The 22,084-nt window shown below is 37.9% G+C and overlaps 1 protein-coding gene across 1 annotated transcript in view; it reads right to left on the bottom strand.

Annotated features, from left to right (window-relative positions):
• Positions 1–22,084, bottom strand: part of LOC139687477 (organic cation transporter protein-like) — a 92,670-nt gene that overhangs the window by 20,926 nt on the left and 49,660 nt on the right. Inside the window, exon 3 of the mRNA XM_071584694.1 lies at positions 430–667. Within this exon, the coding sequence (XP_071440795.1) occupies positions 430–667 (238 nt within the window). The remainder of the gene's footprint in view (positions 1–429; positions 668–22,084) is intronic.

Raw genomic sequence — 22,084 nt, 5'->3', positions numbered from 1 at the left:
CTACAAAACTAACCTGATCCTCACCGCCAGATACATTGATTTTCTTTTGGAGGATGCGAGATAAAATGGAATTGAGTTTCCTGGAGTTTTAGGTACTTTCATTTAGCATTTTCAGTCATATTTGGTGAGCTAGCAGTTTGATGAGCACACCCAATGGCCATGATATTAACCTTAACCGCTAAAATTTGGAACTGAATGGTCATCCTGTGAGATCATTGATGCATGCTTTGTACTAAATGCTTAGTGACTTTTTAAGAAAGCAAACTCCATGAAGTGAATAAAACAGGCTTAAAATCAAGAGGTTGTCAGAACATAACCGATTAATAATGATCTTTAAAAATTATGTACATCAACTTTTGGGTTCTTAAATACTAATTGACATCTAAGAACAAAGAAAATCTTAAACTCCGTTATAAACAGTGTACATACGTCATTGACAATAGTGACCTCTTCTCCCAGAAAAACTAGATTATGACATTTCTGGGTGACATTCTTGAAAAAGCCATCAGCTGGACAGGTTGCATGTGTCCAGTTAGCCCCTCCGTTGACAGCATATCTAGTGCATTCAGTAGGTTTACCATTAGAATCAAAGGGGAGTGCATTCCTCAACCATGGGGGTGCATATGGGGATGATTCTGAGCTGTTTTCACATTCTGGGACCAAGCACCTGCCAAGAGAATGAGTTCATCAGAAACATTAACCTTCCGACATCTTGTTCCATTAAGTTTTAAAACCCAAAATTTCCAAGAGTAATAGGATACCTTGGTAGCTTAACTGGCTAAAGCACTTGATATCGAGGGAACCAGGTTCGAATCCTGGTCAAGGCACATGATTTTTACAATCTTTTTTACATTTTTGACCCTGATATTGTTGCATTGTGGAGCATTAAGCAGTCGACTCTGTTGAGAGTTACTGTCACGGCATCTGCCATAATTTCTTTGAATAATTGCCCTTATTATAAAAGCATTGCTGGGGTTCTCTATAAAAAATTTCACTTCAACAATACCTTTGAATTTATTCCCACATTTAGTATTCCTTATTTGAATTCTCTGAAAATTTTGAAGAAACACAGGGTTGGTGGTGAATAAGTAGTCATTGTAAAGCAGATACACAAAACTCTTCTTGGCAACACATGATGATCCTATGGATGTTCCTAGTTAATTGATAATTCTTATATACTCTCTCAGCACAAATTGCCGTAACACTGAATAGCTTAGCACAGAAAAAAAGTTCACCGAAAAACACTCAAAATACTTATTCAGCAAAGTATTATTAAGAAAGTGTACTTTATGACATAGACACATGTTTTTTATAATTATTCATTCAAATAATTTTTTTTGTCGTCATTCTTCCCTCTAGTTTTACAATTTTGAAATTTGGTCGGCAAGAAATTCACATGAAATGATTTTGAATAAGGTTTGCATTTTATTTTATCTTATGACTAGATTTTTAAATAGTAAATGAAAGTATTAAACCATGATTAATTTGACTCAACTCTACAGAAATTAGAACATGCCTGTTTCATGAAATTTAATTTTCGTTTTTTGAACATTAACCAAGAAATTGTTATCAACTTCATCATATGTTAGTTATGAGGTGAGAGCCCATTGAGACTATGTCCCCCAAGCCACTGGCTATGCTCATGCAAAGTATAAGTCATGCCAACCTACCACATACACAAACAGTAAATAAAAAATAATACTGATTTCGTGGGATTATCTCTGCTTTTAAAAATCACCAGTGCTAATCATTATGATTAAAAGATCCGTTTCTCATCAAGGGCCTTCAGGCTATGTTTTACTTGCCGACTTCATATTTTCAACCTCTCTCTTTCATTGATAAGAATTTCTATTTTCTTTAACACTATCCTTCAAGTAAATTTATCTTCCACCAAGCAAGTCATTTCTTTTAGCAAAGTCATTTTGCATAATAATTATTTTCAAGGATTATAATTAAGGGTTTTTGAATTTTACTAATGGAAAAGTTAAAGGAAAGAAATTTATTAAATTTCCACAATTATTTGTTCCAAAAAAGAATATGAAGTTTAGGGGGATTATTAAACATCATTTTCTAAAATTGGATATGAATGAAATGGTTTAGACCCTTCATGAATTAATGATATATTGGCATTTTAGACGACTTTCTTCAAGGAGCGCTACATACTAAAGATTTACAGGTGCACACTAATGAACAGTCGGATGACCTCAGACATAATGCACAGTTTGTAAGTAAATTTTGTACATGATGAAACCCAGCCAAATCTGGAAGTACAAGGAACATAAAATATATAGAGATTGTTTTGTTAAAAAACCTTTTGCAACACAAGTCTGTAAAAATCAGATGGAATGCATTCAACATGACTTGTATTGCATGTCTACTATATAAGGTTGTATCTCATCAATCTGCTGTATTTTTTATCAGATAAAGGTAAAATAGAGATATCAGTAAATTTTTTTCAACTTCCTGGAATTTTTCAACGCTTTAATACCAATTTCAATTATATAATTCCTCTTTAAATTAATCCAATTTCTATACTTTTCAAATATGCATTATTTAATTATAGTTAGTTATTATATGTTTTCAATTTTTTATTCCCATTGCTTCAACCTGTCCAAGAAGTAAAATCTGTAATTACGGGAAAATTTCGCGATTCCGCTTTCAGTGGGTTTAATTGAATACTTTTTCTCTACTTTTATCAGCGAAATAATTATCGCAAGCTGATACATTATGATGGCACTTATTTATCTCGAAAGGCTACTAAACAGCTTCTTGAAGCGGAGGTGTCTTCCTAATAAGTAACTTTCATTTCCCTTCTCTCAACTGACGGGGTAAGGGTCAGTAGGCTATCATTTCCAACAGTCATTCGATTTCCCAGGCAGAAGTCGGAGATAGTAAGAGTTCTGCCGCGCCTCTCTTTCGTGGTATGTTTTCAAAGGCATATGTCATTTCTCCCAGCTCTCCTCTTTTCTTATTAAGCAGCAGGGATGATAAAGTAGGCAAGGAGTGTATCACTGAAATAAATCAAACAAGAATGCAAACACTTCAACCACTAGCCACAATCGTTAACGTATTCTTTGAAGAAACAATAAAAGAAGCGCAAATATCGTTCGTGAAAGTGAGTGGAGCGAATGTTAGAACATGCTCTACTTCACAGAAGACATCGAATTCACAGCATACAATCAAGCATGATTCTTAGGACTCTTACTTAAAAGATATAGCACAACATGGGGAAGAAAATTAAAAGCCTCTTAAGAGTTAATAAAGATATTGAAAGGGGATGTTGTGCAACGAAGAAATGGAGAGACTAACAGGTGGAATTTTTGAACTACTCAGGAAGCAGATTATCATGCGATTGAAGTTCACGAAACCCGAAGGAACTTGACGTCAAAACAAAATAGCTCAGCAACAGAAGGCATTCAATATGACGAACCAATAGCTATACCAAGAGAGTATACCATTTCAAAATAAAGGAAAAACTTTTTGAGGCGTGAGACATGAATAATGCACACGGAAGGCACAATTGGAATAGGTGAACATAGAGGCCTTCGAGGAAATGACTCTCCGGGAAGAGTGCTTTAAATCAGAAATATATGAAATGAGGATCAGGAAGTACACAGTCGAGTAGAGAAGGATGAAGGTAATGCGGAATGTCCATAAAGCAGAAATGAGCCACAAGGAATGGAGACACTTAAGAAGAATATGGTTTTATTATGAATAAACATTTAAGAACCCGAAAGGTAAAAATCATGGACATAATATTTGATGATGCAAGAAGAGTGCTAGTCTAATGGTTATGATCATGCTAGTGTCAGTGGTTCGCCTATTTTTCGGCCATTCCGGGCCTTCTGCGAGAGGGTTTCCCAGCTAAAGAAGCCGACAGACCTCATCCATGCTGCATAAGGAAGGGGAGGGAAGCGCCTTCCCGGTAAAAGATCCAAGCCCGATTCCAACTGAATCTCGCAAGCTTCGTAAGAAGTTGAGTTTTCTCGGATATTGTTAACCTTGGTTATAATAACTTTTATGTATATGTAATTATTCTTCCGCGTTTTCTGTTTTTCAATCGAATGCTCTCAAGTGAACAACGGGTCAATTTCTGCGTACATAAACTGACATATTATCATAAATAAATCGAGCGGTTAATAGGGAATAATGGTTTGGTGCGGGTATGATTGATAATTTTCAGTGGCCGCCGCCAAAAAACAGCCGTTTCGGAGTTTTACTTGTTTTTAATAAGTTAAGAAATGATGGTGAGGGTGCGTCTGCCGATCTAGGTCAGTGACGTAGCCCTGGAAGCACTGAGAGAAGCCGCAATAACATCTTCATCGAAATCAGCGCGCAGAAGCCTTAGACCTGAAGGTATCGTTAGGCAGCATTAGGTATCGCCTTATGCCGAAATCCCAATTCCTTTATCAACTGGGAGAATAGTCAAAGGCAGAAATGGAAGTGGTTCCCACTAAACCTTCTCCCAGGCCATCAGAGTAATCGTACGTCATCGCTGCGTTATACTGTGTCCGGAAATGTAATTAGTTCGGGCAATAATGATCGGCACACCTTTGTATGAGTAATCGAGTACCCCATTGGCATACATGTAAAAGTTTCCACAAGGTAACCCCATCGTCGATAAAAAGAAACGAAAATCCTCAGTCGATCGCTCGGCTCAAACAATATATATACGCGTATGCGTTCGGCGAAATTTTACTTTTTCGAAAGATTAAAAAATCATTACGTTTTGCAGGAACAGGGAAATGATAACGATATCTCACCGGAAACACCGATACACTTTTCTGATAAAAATTACCTAACAAAAAAAAGAATGACTTTTATCATTAAATTAAATGGTCCTTTAAATGAGAATATATCAATATCACTGGGAACTAACTGGTAGTTAAGTAAAAATGAAATCGTATTGGAATATCCTAAATGCGTCAATTGTTGATAGCCTTGACGGATTGCATTAGAAGATTCTTTGTAATGCGTTCCAAAGTACGTGAAGCAGCTGGTGTCACTATCACCCCTAATCTAATCTGTATGAGCTACTGATGCAATAGCGTGACGTCTTGCCCATTATAATTATCTACAACACCACCGTGTATCATAATACTTAGGGGCAGGCTCTGAAAATTCATAAACAAGGAATCCTATTTGCTTTAATGGGATGGAAGAGTCAGATCTGACCTCTAATGGTTAACCCAAAAAACGCAGTAATCAAACCTAGAGGTTTGTTTTGACGGGCGAGGGTAGAACTCTCTTAAAACTAAGTCCAATGGCGCACCACGGCGGGCAGAATTCACAAATTAGTTCATACGGTGCCCATTGGAAAAATCACACAGCTTGGGTGACTCTGAAGATTTAGGAATCGAACCCAGGCCTTCTATTCACTAGGTCAGCGTGCTACCCACTGGCTTACGAAGTAACTACCACACGATTAATTAGCTGCCCAACTAAATTTTAATTTTGGGATTCCATCATGAACCACATTCGAGGAAATAAACGCTTGCAAATGAAAATGAAGTAGACAAATCAAACGCGAATGGGTTTAAAATGTGATCGTCGTAATCAAAACACAATTCGGAAACGCAGAAAAATAAAAATGATCAGTTTGAAAGCAACTGACAAGGTGGTGCTATTCATTTTGAATTAGGCGGTCGCGTTTTCTGGATTGAAGCAACAAACTCGAGTGTATACGTATAATTTGGCGACAATACGTAGAAGGGTGGACATTCAAAATAAAAAAAGAACGGCGATATCGAAACAAAAATTCCCCGGAAAGTATGTAATACCTCAAGTTTGCCTGGACGAACAAGCCTGAATAATTGTAATGTATTTAAATATTTATATCCACACAACATTTCAAACCTTCCTATGGAGGTACACAAAAATTGCTATACTTATATATTGCCAAAAGCACGGAATCGGTTTACCATTGTTCAAATAGATTTGGACTTCCAACGCTGAGATGTCTTTACTGCTGATTCGTTAGTAAAACGACCTCGCTTAAGTAGTGATAAGGATATCGCCACGAAACAAAGAGCACATACAAATGGAAGCATTTTCCAGAATTGCTCCCACCATGTATTTTATCCACTTCGTGAGAAATGATACAATAAAGTAAAAAAATGCAGAGTATTGCTGCCACCTTAGGCGTGACTAAAAGTCTTGGACATCGTTTTGTCCATGCATCCAAGTAATTAATTTTCGCAATGGATCTAGGAAGAGAATTTCCGCTAAATACCATGGCTTAACGTCGAAATCGAGACGACTGGCTTCAACTTAAACATTTATTGAAGGAGAAAAAGGTCATTGGTTTTGAATTTTACTTTCAATTTCTTTATTTAGCTTAACTTGAATATTGTGATATGAGAGATTAAGTTTAGAAAAGATTTTACTTTTCCCACGAACAACGTGTCCCCACCGCGTAGGGAAAATTATTTTGCGTCAAAAGTAGTCTGGTGTGTAATCACCCCCTATCATACACCCTTGCGGTATCTTTCAAGGTATCATGTAGTAGTAGTAGTATTTAGGGGAGGCGACCGACAGCTGAGGTCATATGCGCCATAGGGGATGGACAGGAAAGGGTGGAGAGAAACCCGGCGTCGGCATTGGCCTACTCTTAACGAAAGGCGCCAAGGGGTCCGCAGCTTAACATCCCATCCGACGTACGGCGTACTCACTCAAAGTGGGGGCTCCACAAAGCATCTCAAGTAGGGATCGAGATACCATATATATATATATATATACAGGGTTCGTCCGGAAAATAAGTGTACTGATTTTTTCCCGCCGCTCCAGGCGCGCCCAGCACCGCTCTGACGGGCTGCGATTGGAGGGGGGTATGTTGGCAAGCGACGCTGAAAAAGGCAGTCGGCTCTGAGCTGTGGTGTAGTGAGGAGCTCTGTTAACGCGAACCTCCACGCTCGACCCACGTCACGGAACGCGATACCGAAGTTTTTGGAGCAGCGTTATTCCATCAAATTTGCGGTAAAGCTTGGGAAATCGTCTACCGAAACTGTCGGTATGATTAACCAGGCTTACGGGGAGTCAGCCATGTCCAGAAACATGATCTTTCGGTGGCACAAGATGTTCGTGGAGGGCAGAGAAGAGGTCGACGACGAACCACGGCCTGGACGCCCATCAACGACACTCACCGACGAAAATGTGCGAAAAGTTCGCGATGTACTGAACTCTGATCGTCGTCTTAGTGTTCGGATGATAGCAGAGCAGTGTAATCTTCGAAAACGAGTCGCCCGCGTCCGGCCAGCGATCAAAAACATCTGGCGGCTGCATCACGACAATGCGCCGTCTCACACCGCGCTTGTCGTGTCGGACTTCTTGGCCAAGCACGGCGTGGCAACGCTGCCGCACCCGCCCTACAGCCCGGACTTGGCACCACCGGACTTCTTTCTGTTCCCGAAGATAAAGAGGAGTTTGAAAGGAACGCGATACGGGACTTTGGACGCCGTCAAAGAGGCCGTGACGACGTGTTTTCGAGAGGTTCCCGATGACGCCTTCGCGGGAGCGTTCCAGGAATGGGAACGCCGCTGGAACAAGTGTATCGACTCACAAGGGTCCTATTTTGAGGAATATTAGCTTAAGATATGTAAAAGTGTAATAAATTTTTTTTCCTGAGCTCAGTACACTTATTTTCCGGACGAACCCTGTATATATATATATATATATATATATATATATATATATATATATATATATATATATATATATATATATATATATATATATATACACACACACATATGTATGCAATGTGTAGATACTTTTGAGGCCCACAATTCCAAAAAATATTCCAGAGACGTAATCATTTTGCAAAAGAAAGAAACTATGTATTCATCACTAATGTTTTCATTTACATCTGTAGGTACTTCGGTAGGTTAAGGTTGAACGAAGAAATTTTTTATTTTATTTCATCCTGTCGAAAAGAAGCAAATTATTTTCCTAATTATCTAGCTGTGGGCGAGAAAACTAAAAAAAATTAGCAAGCATTAGAAATGTAGCCCACGAATGACCCGCCGGCTAAAGATATGGGAATAAATTTATGCATTACTACTGAAAAATTATAAGATGGTAAATACGAGGAGTTTCGCTAGGTAATTTGATTGCTTCATCAAGCTCTTAGTACCCCATGCTTCAAGAAACCTTCGGGAGCTTCAGAAATTAAGCAGGGCAGAGGTTACGATTCATTCCTTCTGCACTAGCGTCATTGAGCAACCATAACCATTATTGATTTCTATTCAGAGAATATCGAGTAAATTCACTTTCAATGTATGAATTCATTTCGCTCCAGCGACATATAATTATTAAAATTCCTGAGTGGGTCAACTTATGGGAAAATCCCAGTTTTTCTGGGAAAATGAAATACTGCGTACCCCGGAACACATGCTAAATGCCATAGGAAGAGAAGTGAACTTAAAGAAAGTTGTGGAGGAAAACGTAAAGGAGAGGGAAAAATATTTAGCAGGACCCAGAGTGAGAAAGTTCAAGAAACTAATAGCTGACAAGATAGCGGAAAAACTAAAGAAATTATGTAGTAAAATAACGGATGAGTTGCGTGTTGAATGTTTCGACTGGACATTGACAGATGTGTCAAACAAATCCTTGAATTGATTATGATATAAGCATCAATGACAAACACAGGGTTACTGGGGCTGTTTAGAATGATACGAATCACCAACAGAATAAATTTCACTTGACCGGGATTTGAACTACGGACCTTCAAATTGCCGAGCCGATGCTCCACTAATTAAACTATTGAGGAAACTTGACAACCACTGAAATCCACGTGGTAGTTAATACGAATAAGGTTACTGATTCTTTTGCCAAGAGATGGCACTTGGAAACTGTTTCATGCACCACCCGAAAAATGGGCGGACACACACAAACGGAAAGGATTGAAGGGAAATCATCACACGATGTCATAAAAAGAAGGTACGCTGCGTTTAAAGGCACGCATAGCCGGTAGAAAGATATTAACCACATTGGTCAAATACACATTTAAAAACGAAAACCAGTCAAATGGCGAACATATTCACACGGATATAAAGGCAATTAGACGAAATACGTAGAAATAAAATACGTCAAATTCATTACACTCTTATTTTCATTCGTTGGAACTGCCTCAGGATCACTTGGTCAAATGATGATGGACTCTGTTCAAAGAATATTGTTTCTACGTTATCCTTGGGATGTTTCCGAAATGTGACATTCATTGATCGTTCCAGGTAATGCAATTTTTACTAGTTAGAATGGCAGTTCCCCGAAAATGTATTGCCATCCATCACTTACGAAAATATTTCCTTTATTTAATACCATTTTTTACATTGTACCCTTCTAGGTAATCCTAGGGTGGGTGGCAGGGGATGATTACTCTTAAGACTACTTTTGACCGATTGTGCTTATCCCCTATGGCGATTGGATAACGTTATTCTGATCCCTTATCGTTCGTGGGAAAAATGGCATCTCAAATATATCTGTTCCACACTTAACCTCACTCATTTTCCTCATATGGTCCTACTGCCGTAGTACTGTGGGGCTAATAATACTTTCTCAACATCATCAGTAAAGAGACAACCTTCCAATTTACGTAAGATATTTAATCTGCGATTAAACCTTCCCTCCCTGAATGACTCCCAACCTATCTCCTTTAATAATTTCGACACGCTGCTCAGTTCGTCATAACAACGTTTCACAATTCTAGCATGTATATTTTATAATCATATGAGATCTCATTCCTTTTGACTCTAGAGATATCATTTCGTACATTTTCATCTTGGCATTCCATTGCCTTCGACGTGATGATGATATTCTAACATACGTGTTGTACCATTTACATTCATCGACCAATATATGTAATTCCTATTCCTATGAATGTGATATGGTTCCTATCTAGCCTTTGGAGTCATAAAGATTTTTTACATCCGCGTTGTACTATGTAGGTTCCGTGTTATCACATATAAATTTACCAGGAAAGAACCTGTTGAATGCTGAGCGCGTGACATCGAGGAAGTGAGTCCACGATCCACAGTATTTCCGTGTTTAATATCTTTCTTAAAATTTGCAGTTTGACTCCGAGACACGCATTTAAAGTCTTAGTCCTCTTTAATAAAAAAGAAACATTTTCTTTTGGGCTTCTTACTTCGGACCCAAGTGGGAAGAACTTAGCATTTACTGTTTTGTAGTCGAAAATATGAAAAGAAGACACGTAACAGGACACTCACTTTATAGAAAGTTAAAGATTTCGGCCTTCTCTTAGGCCTTCTTCAGGTAAGACTGGAAGATAACGGGCGGAGGGAATGCGAGGGCTGGGGCGGGAGAAGGACAGAGGCGTACTGGGAAGGTTGGGAGGAAATCCGTGAGGATCTAGTGGCGACGGTTCAGCCCGGGAAATACAAACGATCGGAATGCTAATAAAACGCGGATTCGCGAGTTCTCACCCCATTATTAATGGCTGAATCGGGTAGGAATTCTGGGATGGTTATGGAGAAACACTGACCGATGGTGCTTCTCCCTGCACTTCCCTCGCCCCAGCCCTCGCATTCCCTCCGCCGGAAACTTACCAGTTTTACCTGAAGAAGGCCGAAAGCTTAACATTTTTTTAAATACGTTCTTTTTCGTGTGCTCTCTTTATATATTTGCGTTCTATTGCACCGTCCAATTTATATATATGGCTATATATATATATATATATATATATATATATATATATATATATATATATATATATATATATACTGAGTTCAGTTCTATCCCTCTCTTCCTTGATGAAGGTGGCTGCTACCACCGAAAATTCGAAATTTAGTGAGTCTCTCTTTTGTGTTTCTGTGTTTTTGTCTGTGTCCACTAGTGCTAAATGTTATACATTATTATTCACAAGTCTAGCATGCATATTTTATAATCATAAGTGATCTCATTCCTTTTGACTCTAGAGATATCATTTCGTACATTTTCATCTTGGCATTCCATTGCCTCAGACGAGATAATAATATTCTAACATACGTGTTGTACCATTTAGATTCATCGACCAATATATGTAATTCCTATTCATATGAATATGATATGGTTCCTATCTAGCCTTTGGAGTCATAAAGATTTTTTACATATATATACAGGTATACTATATATACATCTAAAACTTTTTGAAAGTATATATATATATATATACAGGTATATATATATGTAATTTTGTACATATTAATAAACGGTGGGTTGTGGTAGTCGGGGGTAGAGCGTTGGACCACTGCCCAGATGACCCAGGTTCGATTCCCGGGCAAGCCTCTCTTGACACTCTCGCTCAAGCTATGTGATTTTTCAGGAACCAGATCTTCCTGAGAATCAATTACTGGCACAAGGGAAGGAACTGATCCCATACCCTGATAAGTGAATTTCTCATGCCGTCGGGTGGGGTACTGGGTGAACTCTGCCATCACCTACGAAACCGACCTAAGGGTTCATTACTGTGTTTTATATTATAATCATCAATATGTCCCAGTCACATTATTATGACGTTGAAGAGAGAATAAAAACTTTGGCGTATAGTTTTCCCCCACTAAGGAAATTAGCCCATTCGACAGCGGTATGTCCAATCCACAAATAAAAGAATTTAATTTAGATTACCAACAAAAACACCTCGTCACCTACCAAACTGACCTTCGCGTTGGTTACTGGGTTTATGGTTTTATACACAGGGTGGAGCAGAATAGACTCTCTATTTTCAAAAAATTACTGAAGAGCGCGCAGGTAAATTAGCGGAGTGGGAGTGGTGGCGTAAGCTGGGGGAACCTCTCACCTCTCCGGCTCAGTAAATAAGCTGCATTTTTGTTACTAGGCGACTGACAACCTCGCGAACTTCATCCAAGAACTCTTCACAGCCCTTAAGTGACGGACAGTTTGGTGCGCTTTGTCCTCCATAGGCATTATTGGGCCTTACTTTTTAGAATCTCGAGGTTCCGATGTTGCTGTGAACTCTCTGCGCTACTGTGAGATGCTGGGGAACTTTTTACACCCAAAATTGGAATAGTATGGTGAGGAATATGACATGGGAGCCTTCTGGTTTCAACAGGATGGCGCCATGGCTAATATCGTCCGTCGTCCACGCCAAATCCTGCAAGAACAATTTCCCGGCCGCCTGAACTCCTTACAAGGGGATGTTCCATTGCCCCCTCGCTCCCAAGATTTGAGCCCATGTGAATTATTTCATTGGGGATGTCTCGAACCTGAGGTTTACAAAGTTCGACCAAGGACCTTTGAAGCTCCCTAGGAGGCAATGACAGACGTAATCGCCGAAATAACGCAAGATACACCGAGAAGTTTTTGAAAACCTTTTTGAACGATTCAACATGTGCATCGCTCACCAAGGTCGTCACCTGGATGAAATAATTTTCAAAAGGTAATGAATAAAAAATAACATTGAATGTAGGTTACAGAAATAAGAGTAAAAATCTATTTTAATTATCTTGGTTGGTTTTTCCACAATTAACCTGTCAAATCAGGGAGTCCATTCTGCTCGATAATCGCATGATATTTATCAAGTGGTACTTAATACAACACACAGGGGCATAAAGTGATTGTGACAGTTAACTCATTCATGATAATACTGATGGCACAACAGCAATTAGCTTATATTTTTTCTTAAAGTGATTGACCTTCTGCTTGCATTTAGGCAGTAGAATCTTGCTTTTAATATTTCTATCCTTTGATCAATGTGAAGTCTACATTGGCATCAATGAGAGTAGAAAAGACAGTGTATGTATGTGAATCCACCGAATTCGGCATTAAGTATTTTGTTATCATGACTTGGACTAACTTAAAATTTACCCATGCAAACATACTTGTTTTTGATGAGTTAATGGACCCACTCCATCACATGCATTGCTACTCTGACTCTTAGTGAAAAAATATCACTCAGCTGATTAGACCATATTGTTATTTATGATAGTAAGACTTGATAAAAATGTTTTGCAATATTAATACTGTCCTACCCTGCCATTGGTTAAATATATTGCATTTCTCACCCATATATACTGAAGTGCTTTATTTCCCAAAGCAAAAAAATGGTTAAAATATTATGCAATAATAATAATAATAATAATAATAATAATAATAATAATAATAATAATATTATTATTATTATTATTATTATTATTATTATTATTATTATTATTATTATTATTATTATTATTATTATTATTATTATTATTATTATTATTATTATTATTATTATTATTATTATTATTATTATTATTATTATTATTATTATTATTATTATTATTATTATTATTATTATTATTATTATTATTATTATTATTATTATTATTATTATTATTATATTATTATTAATCTTAAACAAAATAAATTATGCATTATAACCTCAAGATTATACTTTATTAGAAATAAACACTTTAAAATGACACTCTTTAGTTAAAGATATTAAAATGAGTTTTAATCATTGAAAGCTTTTGATTTTTAAAATGAAACAATATATTTTATAGAACCCTTATTTAGACTCCTGCATATTCATTGACTGAATCATGATGATTGCTTTACTATCAATGAGGAATGCAAAAGACAAATTGTAATATGATTTAGGAATACATATAATTGTCTCCATCAATGTTTATTTAGAAGGGGAGACATTTTAGATGTAGCAAACATTTAAAAACAGAACCGCTTGTGTAAATGCTTAACAGCAAAGAATTTGGAGTATAGTGATTTAATGACCTACTATTTCAGGTCAGTGTAAGTGGGGTTGCTGAAACAAATGTCTTAACACGACATTTAATTTATCTTTCTGAATCGTGCCTAAATTAATCATGTTTACTAATTATGCACACTAATTTATGAATTATCTTCTTAAGAATTTGTCTGACACACACCGGGATGTGTAGAACAACCAGCTGATAATGGTGTCAATTAAGGCAAGGCAGTTATTAAGACATTCAGTGGCTTTAACAAATGATATCTCTGGGTTTTCGTTAACTCATTTGGCCAGGATTTTGCTGCTAAAGTGAGTGAGCTTGAATTTCAGGACATAGAACATTAGAATGATCATTTCCAAAATATTCATGGCAAACTTTGGTATTAATTAAAACTCTAATAAACAGATGTTATTGGTTTCTGCACAACTAACATCTGCTGCAGTTTTGGAAGTACCTTTCTTCCCAAAATAGTATCTATTGTTAAAAATGGAACATTGACACAGAAGTATTTAATTTTAATAATAAAGCATTACATTACTGCTTCCAATTTTACATTTTTGTAGAACACTAAAACTTTATCAAAGAACCATGATCCACGACAGTCATATGGCCATGTCATGCATTATTAAATGATTGATATATGCCCAAATTCACCGCTGAGAAATGTAGTTTGGTTGTGGTTATAATTTTATTATTTTTGATAAAATAAATTTTGCATATTCAAAATATGTCATAGTAAAAATTCAGATGATTTCAGTTATCCTGTAAGTCCATCACTTGATAGCTGACATAGCCTTGTAATGAAGCCCAGAGCAAGATTCTAGGAACTACTGTAATTACTACACATTCTGTCTCAAAGAAACTACCTGCATGTGAACAAAATAAATCATCAATAGGATGGTTTGAGGCTCTACTTTGTGAAAATTCATGATAACTGAAAATTTGTGTGAAAAATAACCAAGTTTATTAATTCAGTGGAAAAAATCACGTTTGATTCAATCGCATGCCATGTACTTCAAGGTATATAAAAGCATAGGTAGTAGTGTCTATGACTGAACATTGGGGAGGAGGGATATCCAAAGGAATTGAGGGAAGTGGTGGCTGAAGTAGCCTCAAATACAATGTTCTCTCTGAAGGAAGAGAAAAGAGAAGATGCTATCTAGCATCTTCCATAGTAGATTTTTATCCTTAATTTTAAATTCTGCAGTGGATATCATGTAATATTCATGGAAAAGCTATGAAGATGCATCATCTTCATTGCTATTACATTTGTTTTTCTTTCAGAATCAAGACTGGTTCATGAAAATTTAAGAGTTTTGTTTCTAAACATGTACATGCATTTTACTTTATTAAAGATGTATAAAAAAGAGTTACCATGTTACAAATAGTTTAACTTTACTGCCATATGCATTTAAATGGATGAAGTCATAGCGAAAATGTTGATTATTCGTGTCAATAATGGAAAATTCACCACTCTCTTCATTTCTTCACTCCATCTTATTTGTCCTCAAATTTGTTTCAAGGCAAATATCTGTTCATTTGTCATGTATGAATGGCCATTTGAGAAGTTACCCCCAGCCTAACAATGATTATCAAGTTCAGCTTAAAATGCAGTAGCATAAAACATGTATATGTATATATATATATATATATATATATATATATATATATATATATATATATATGTATATGTATATGTATATATATATATATATATATATATATATTTATATTTATATTTATATTTATATTTATATTTATATTTATATTTATATTTATATTTATATTTATATTTATATATAGGTTAGCATTGGTGATTAAATCTCCTTTGGATAAAATAATGAAAAACCTGTATCAGTGATGCAGAATAATTTCATTACTGGTGTTTACTTACTTTTTGATTAAAAAATAATCAATTTAAATATTTTGAGAAACAAATAAATCACATTCATAATTATTAGCAACACTGATGTCTGATCTTTACTCAGCCATTTGCTAAGCCTACTTAGCTAAGCCATCCTCTGTACTGTTACGTTACTCACAAAATATTCCCTCAGTACATTCAGCTAAACAAACATCTGTATGACCACAGCTATATAATTCATAAACACAGTCATCAACCTGAAATTTAGTTTGATAGGTGAGCATAGAGCTTCAAAAATATCCTATACATATTGGACCCCGATAAAATATTAGAAAGGTCTATTGTACATTTTCAATTATTTAATCAAAGTTATATGAAGCAAGAGTATTGAGTTAATAGTAGTTAAGTCATTATTTCACCATCTTATTTAAATCCTAGGGATGGTTTCTTTTCACTTAGATGACAAAAATCCTACACTACCAGTATGGGTGAGGCAGTTTAATTAATCTTACTCTTATTAGCATATCTAAATCTGATAGGCAAGTCAAAGAAATATTTATCACTCCAAAGTACATTCATCATAAGAGCCATTAACTGCCCGTAATCTAAAATAAATCTAGGAACGTTTCATAAAATCGTATTTTTCGGTTACGAACTTCTATCCTCGATTGTTCAATTTCTCATGGCAGACGCCGCCGAAGCAGTCCGCATGAAAGAACGACAAAATGCACGTCCTGCTTCATTTTATGAGCTGACTGCTCTCCCTAAGAGTCAACGCACTTTCGGAAATACCAAATAGCTCCCCACCACTCTGACCTGTAATCCGGTTCGCCTGCAGCGAAGGCGAAAGTCAGTACGACCGATGTGGACAGGAAGAGGGGGACGAACAGAAGGAGGTAGTTGATCTGCTGGTAGCGGCCGAAGTGCCCGAGCTCATCTAGCATTCCGTCGAAGTCAGTCGTCATCCTGGCGCACGCAATGGAGTGGACGAATTTAGCGGGAGCGGTTCTCTCAATGGGGAGCCATTCAGATACACTCTCGAGGATAATTGCGAGAAGCGCAAGGAAATAGGAATTAAGCGGCGGATAGGAGTTCCGTGGCGCGATTGTTCTTACCGGGGAAGGATAGGCCGTGAATGCTCACCGATCGGATGGAGCGGGTCGGCCCGTGTGAGCTGACGACCTTATCTTTTTCCTCTTTCTATCGCTTACCCCACCCTGTGTCCCTCCTCTCTCGTACTCCTCGATTCTCCACGCACTCACACACTCAGCATTTCCTCCGGAGGGAATGGATAGCGGGATCTCTGGCGAATTGAATGAAGGGAAATTTTGTTCCAAAGATGCCGGGGTAGTCATGTTAACTCTTCGGGATAAACATAAGAGACGGATATCGAAGTATGACATGAGTGGCTTTTCACTGAGGAAATAAGAGTGGCCAATTTCAGGCTATAAATTGTAAGGCGATGTGTCCTCTTTGAACACGTAAGTAATCTTACTGAACAAATGCAATTTTGCCTACACAGAGGCAATGTCATTGCGGAGTGACTGTGTAAATTAAAGGTACATCCCGAAGTTGGCTAAAGACTATGTTTGGGACACTCCTCTCCGACACGATACCATTTACTTCATATTGACAAGGCTGTTGACGGCAAATGAAAATCCATAATATGATGAAAAATATGAACCACATTTTGCACCTGCTCACCGACCGAAGCCTCCATTAAAACCCAAACCTACGTTTAAAATTTCATTATGAATATTTTTTGCTGATGGTTAATAAATGGAAGAAAGTGTTTGGCTAGATGCTTTGAGGCAGAAAACCCATACTTCGGCTGGACAATATAAGCAAGTTAAGATTTTAAGTGGAATATCTTTAATGGATCTCACTCTTCAAAAATTCTTGTTCGATACGCGATTGTTTTCGGAAAATTAATCTCCCCCCTCCCAAAGTCTTTCATTTACTTCTGAAAATTGATAACGACTATGGAAAAACAACGGGAATTTCTCCGACATCTGCTTCAGGCGTAAAAACAGAATTTCTCCGACACAAATCGATTATAATTTACATAAAATAATATCCATTGTCGCGGGAGTACAAACTGTTCTCTCATTCCCTGTATTTAAAAGTTTCTAAGGGAATGCTGCGAAGAATATCAAGTACCAATTCTTTCCTCGGCGTGTTTGGAAAAAAAAGGCAATCACATTTCACAATAATACCGACGCGTTTCGATTATTTATCAAGAATAAAAGAGTATGATATAAATATGCAGTGCTATTTCACATATTTGATACATAAGGAATTGTGTTGAACGTTGCGACCTAAGTTACGGGTGCGAATTAGCTTGGAAGAATTTATGCGACCGTAATTACGAACTAGGCTTCTTACACAAAACTGTTCTACATCCAATACCATTCAAAAAGTTGCTTCGTACTTTCTCTCAACGAGTTCGCTTAAAAAATAAATAGAAACGCAGCTCCTCTACAGTTCATACTCTTAAAGCACTCTTATCCTCTGAGCGAGAATCAAATTTGAAGTCATCCACAATATTTTTGCCAGTGTACGTACTGAATTAAAACTATGCTAAACGTACAATATGTAAATCACGAAGAGGACAATATAACTAGGCTACTACCTCTTTCCTTTCCTTCCTTCTTTTCAACGGTTAGACAAAAAGTACATCAACAAAATAAACCTAGCTTGTGTGTTCATCGATGCTGAGGTTAACAGCTATGGTGTGTAATGTAATAATTTTACATTCATGAGGAGAGAGGTGAGCTGCTGCTATCTACTTGTTTCAAACCTGCCCCGACCTTAATTACTGGCCGTTCCTGTTCTTCCCCGGAGCGAAAAAGTAGAAACTCCAGGTTATGCAAATATATGAAATCCATCCGAATGCCTGCGAAATCGTGAGGTGACAGAGGCAGATCAAAACATGCATAGTATTTGAAACTCCTCCCATTTGTCACATCGAAAAGATAAGAATTTTGGAGTTCGTCTGATGTTAGCCAGCATTAGCGTTCCATACAAGCGATAAGACTCGAATGCCTTTTGGTTCTCTTCCCAAGGCCATGTTCCAAGGTGAATCATTAAACGAACTTGTTTCGAACTTTCTCTCAACAAGACTGCCTAAAAAATTAATTAAAACGCAAATATGGAGTTTGACTCACTATAAGCCCTGCAATGCTTATTGAGAAGAATAAATGTCGAAGTCAACAACAACACATCTCTCAGTATCCTACAGACTAGGACTGGTCCTACAAAACATTTTATTGATAAAAAGATACATGGAAAGTTTATCGCCTTCAATTTTCTCTCCTTGACGATCCCTACAACGTTCCATATATATTTTCGGTTGTCCAAAGCAGTGCTGGAAGCCCGCTTCTGTCAGCTTGTCAATAACCTCCGTTGCTTTTGCTTTCACCGCTCCCACACCGTAAAATATTGGACCCTTAAACTCCAATTTGAAATACAGAAATAAAACAGAAACAGAGGGCCAGGTCGGGTGAGTTCGGTGGATGGTCAAACGCGGTGATGCTGTACTCGTATTTCGGAAAGAACGCCTTCACAGGCGAGGCGGAGTGGGCAGGTGCATAGTCTTGGTGAAGTATACAGGGATGACTCTTCCAGAAATCGTGCCACAAATGGGGTCTTCTCACTCATTCACAGAGGCAGTCCGAACCTAGACGCAACAATGATGTGTGATTGTCTGACCTTTGGGGACCTAGTGAACGTAGACGATTCCGCGCTTGTGAAAAAAAATTATCATGGCTTTGTATTTTGACTAAATCATGAATTTGAAGGGTTTCGCTTTTTTTGCTGAGTTGAGTTTCGGTTCTTCCAATGTATCGCTAGGCGCTTTGTTTTAGGATCATTGGTAAAAAAACATGATTCATCACTAGTACGAGGGCGGTTCAATAAGTACCCGTGTTTGACGACAAAGGGCGTTTCTGAGGGAAGTTTATTTTATTATCGTGAGGTACCATCTATCAAACAAAGTTGAAACAAATTTCAGACTGATTTATAGGTTAGTTTTGATTTGGCAGCCATTCGAGTAAGACGTGTTTCGTGATTTTCGCTAAGATGGAAAACGAGCAGTATCGTTCGGTAATTCGCTTTTTGTTTTTGGATGGGAGGAAATGCGAGGAGATAAAAGCAAAGTTGGATGCTGTTTATGGGGACACTTCGCCATCTATGACCACAGCTAGATATTGGTTCAACGAATTTAAACGTGGGCGAACATCCGTTTTTGATGAAGGGCGACCAGGACGCCCGGCAGACGTAGTTACCAAGGAAATCATTCAAAAAGTCCGAGCCGTGATTCTCGCTGGTCGACGAACGAAAGTGCGCTAAGTAGCAGAGACCGTGGGTGTGTCGACCGGAACGGCAATTAATATTTTACATGATAAGTTGGCGATAAAATAATTGTCAGCCCGATGGGTGCCGCGATTGCTCACGGTGGACAAGCTGATCCGGAGTTGTTGCCGCCAAACTGCATGAACTACGTTATGAATTGTTGCCGCACCCCGCGTATTCACCCGATCTGGCTCCCTGCTACTTTTTCTTATTCCCTAACATGAAGAAATAGTTCGCGTGAAAAAAAATTAGCTCAAACGAGGAAGTTATCGCCGAGACAGGCGTATTTTGGAGAGTTCGACAAATGCTATTTTTTAGAGGGGTTAAAAAATGTTCGGAACGTTGGGAGAAGTGTATCTTAATAAAACGGGACTATGTTGAAAAATAAAAAAAATGTTTCTGAAAAAAGTGTTTCTTTATTTCTAAAACGGGTACTTATTGAACCGCCCACGTAATCATTCTGTCAAACAATTCTGGATCGTAGACAATATTGTTTCGAAGGTCATCACAAATGTTCTTTCTTAATTCCTTTTGCTCTTGAGTTAGCACCGATTTTACACGATATTTGTGAATGTTGAAGGATTCATGCAAAATCCGACGGGAACTTTCTTTTTTAATTCCTGAGATTACAGCAAGAAAATGGAGACTCAGGCGACGATTTTCGCGGGTCAATTTGCCAATTTTCTGGATTTTGTTACCCGTTTTTGATTCTGAGGGTCGCCCGTGGTGCGGATCGTCTTTGGTCATTTCACGTCCCACCTAAACCCTTTTAAACAACTCAAAAACTTGTGTGGACGATTAACATTCACTTCCGTTATCATGGCATGGGCTTCTGTCGCAGGTTTCCCCAGTTTCACGAGAAACTTGAGGTTAAATCGTTGCTCCATCTGAACACTGAATTTTTTGGACAAGACGCTAGAGCAAGGTTCTGAACTGGCGATTGCTACAGCGGGACTGATCGAGGCTTGAAACCGATAGTTGAGAAACATTGGAGCAAATGGCAACTGCAATGAGCTCACTGCAAATTTTAAACACACAAGCCAAAGTACTGGCAGTAGCGAGCAATCAAGGTTTTCGCAAGCTTAGTTAACGCTGAGAGAGCAGCGGATCATAAGAACTGCAGTATTCCCCATAGTCTCATACAGGGTGTGTCACAAAAATAAGTAGTATTTTCCCAATGCCTTGTCCGACTCAAAAGGCGTTATCCACATAGAGTTGGTGCCGCGGGGATTGACTGAACAAAAGGGTTTTGAGAAAAAGTCATTGAAATTATGGTGTGGAAGGATGCAACGAGTCAGGAAGGAGATATTTGCCAACTAGAGGCTACACTAGGACATCGGGCACACAGCCTCCGTAGTGACCGAGCGAGTACTTGGCCAAATACAAGGTGGAAAGCTAGGCCCCAGCCACCCTACAGCCCCGATGTTGCACCACCGAAATCCTTTTTGTTCTCAAAAAAAGAAATGGAGCTTGAAAAACAACCATTTTAGATTGCCACATAAGGTGAAATAGGCCGTGTCGAGGTACTTGAAGACGGTTTTCGTCAATGCCTTCCAGGAATAGTAACGCAGCTGGCAGTGGCGCTGGCATCGGTGTGTCGATGCACAGGTGTGCTTTTTTGAAAATTTTGTTTTTTCTCCTTTGATCTGCAACAATTTTTTCCCTGATTCATTCTACTTATTTTTGGAGATAGCCCCTGTGCATCAAAGTTTCCTGAGAACTAAGGTGTTCAACCGTAGGAGAAGTCCCATGTGAATGCTGTAGCCTAATGCAATTCGTTGTAAGTGAAAATGTCTTTATTTACTACTTTCGCTGTGAAATTGAAAAATTAATTTTTTAATTGATGATTTTGTGCGATGATACTGAAATAAGATTAAAGTGTAATAATCATTCCAGCACTTAAACGTCATGCGTACAAGGTGTGATCAAAAAAAGACCGGACTGATTTTATTCTGTGCAAACCGTTCAACGGATCGAACGAGCGACACATGTGACGATTAAAACGAGAGGTTTCGCGTTTGTTTACGTCAAGTCGTTACGCAGCAGCAGCGGTACATGTGCTAACCTGTTCGTCGCCGGGTACAACAGCAGCGATGAAGGAACTAGAGGAACATTATATATATATATATATATATATATATATATATATATATATATATATATA

Source organism: Hetaerina americana, unplaced genomic scaffold, assembly GCF_022747635.1.
Source record: "Hetaerina americana unplaced genomic scaffold, ioHetAmer1.1.p SCAF_1, whole genome shotgun sequence".
Classification (NCBI taxonomy): Eukaryota; Metazoa; Arthropoda; class Insecta; order Odonata; family Calopterygidae; genus Hetaerina; species Hetaerina americana.
Note: the sequence above shows the minus strand (reverse complement) of the source record. Positions and strands in the feature narration are given on the sequence as shown.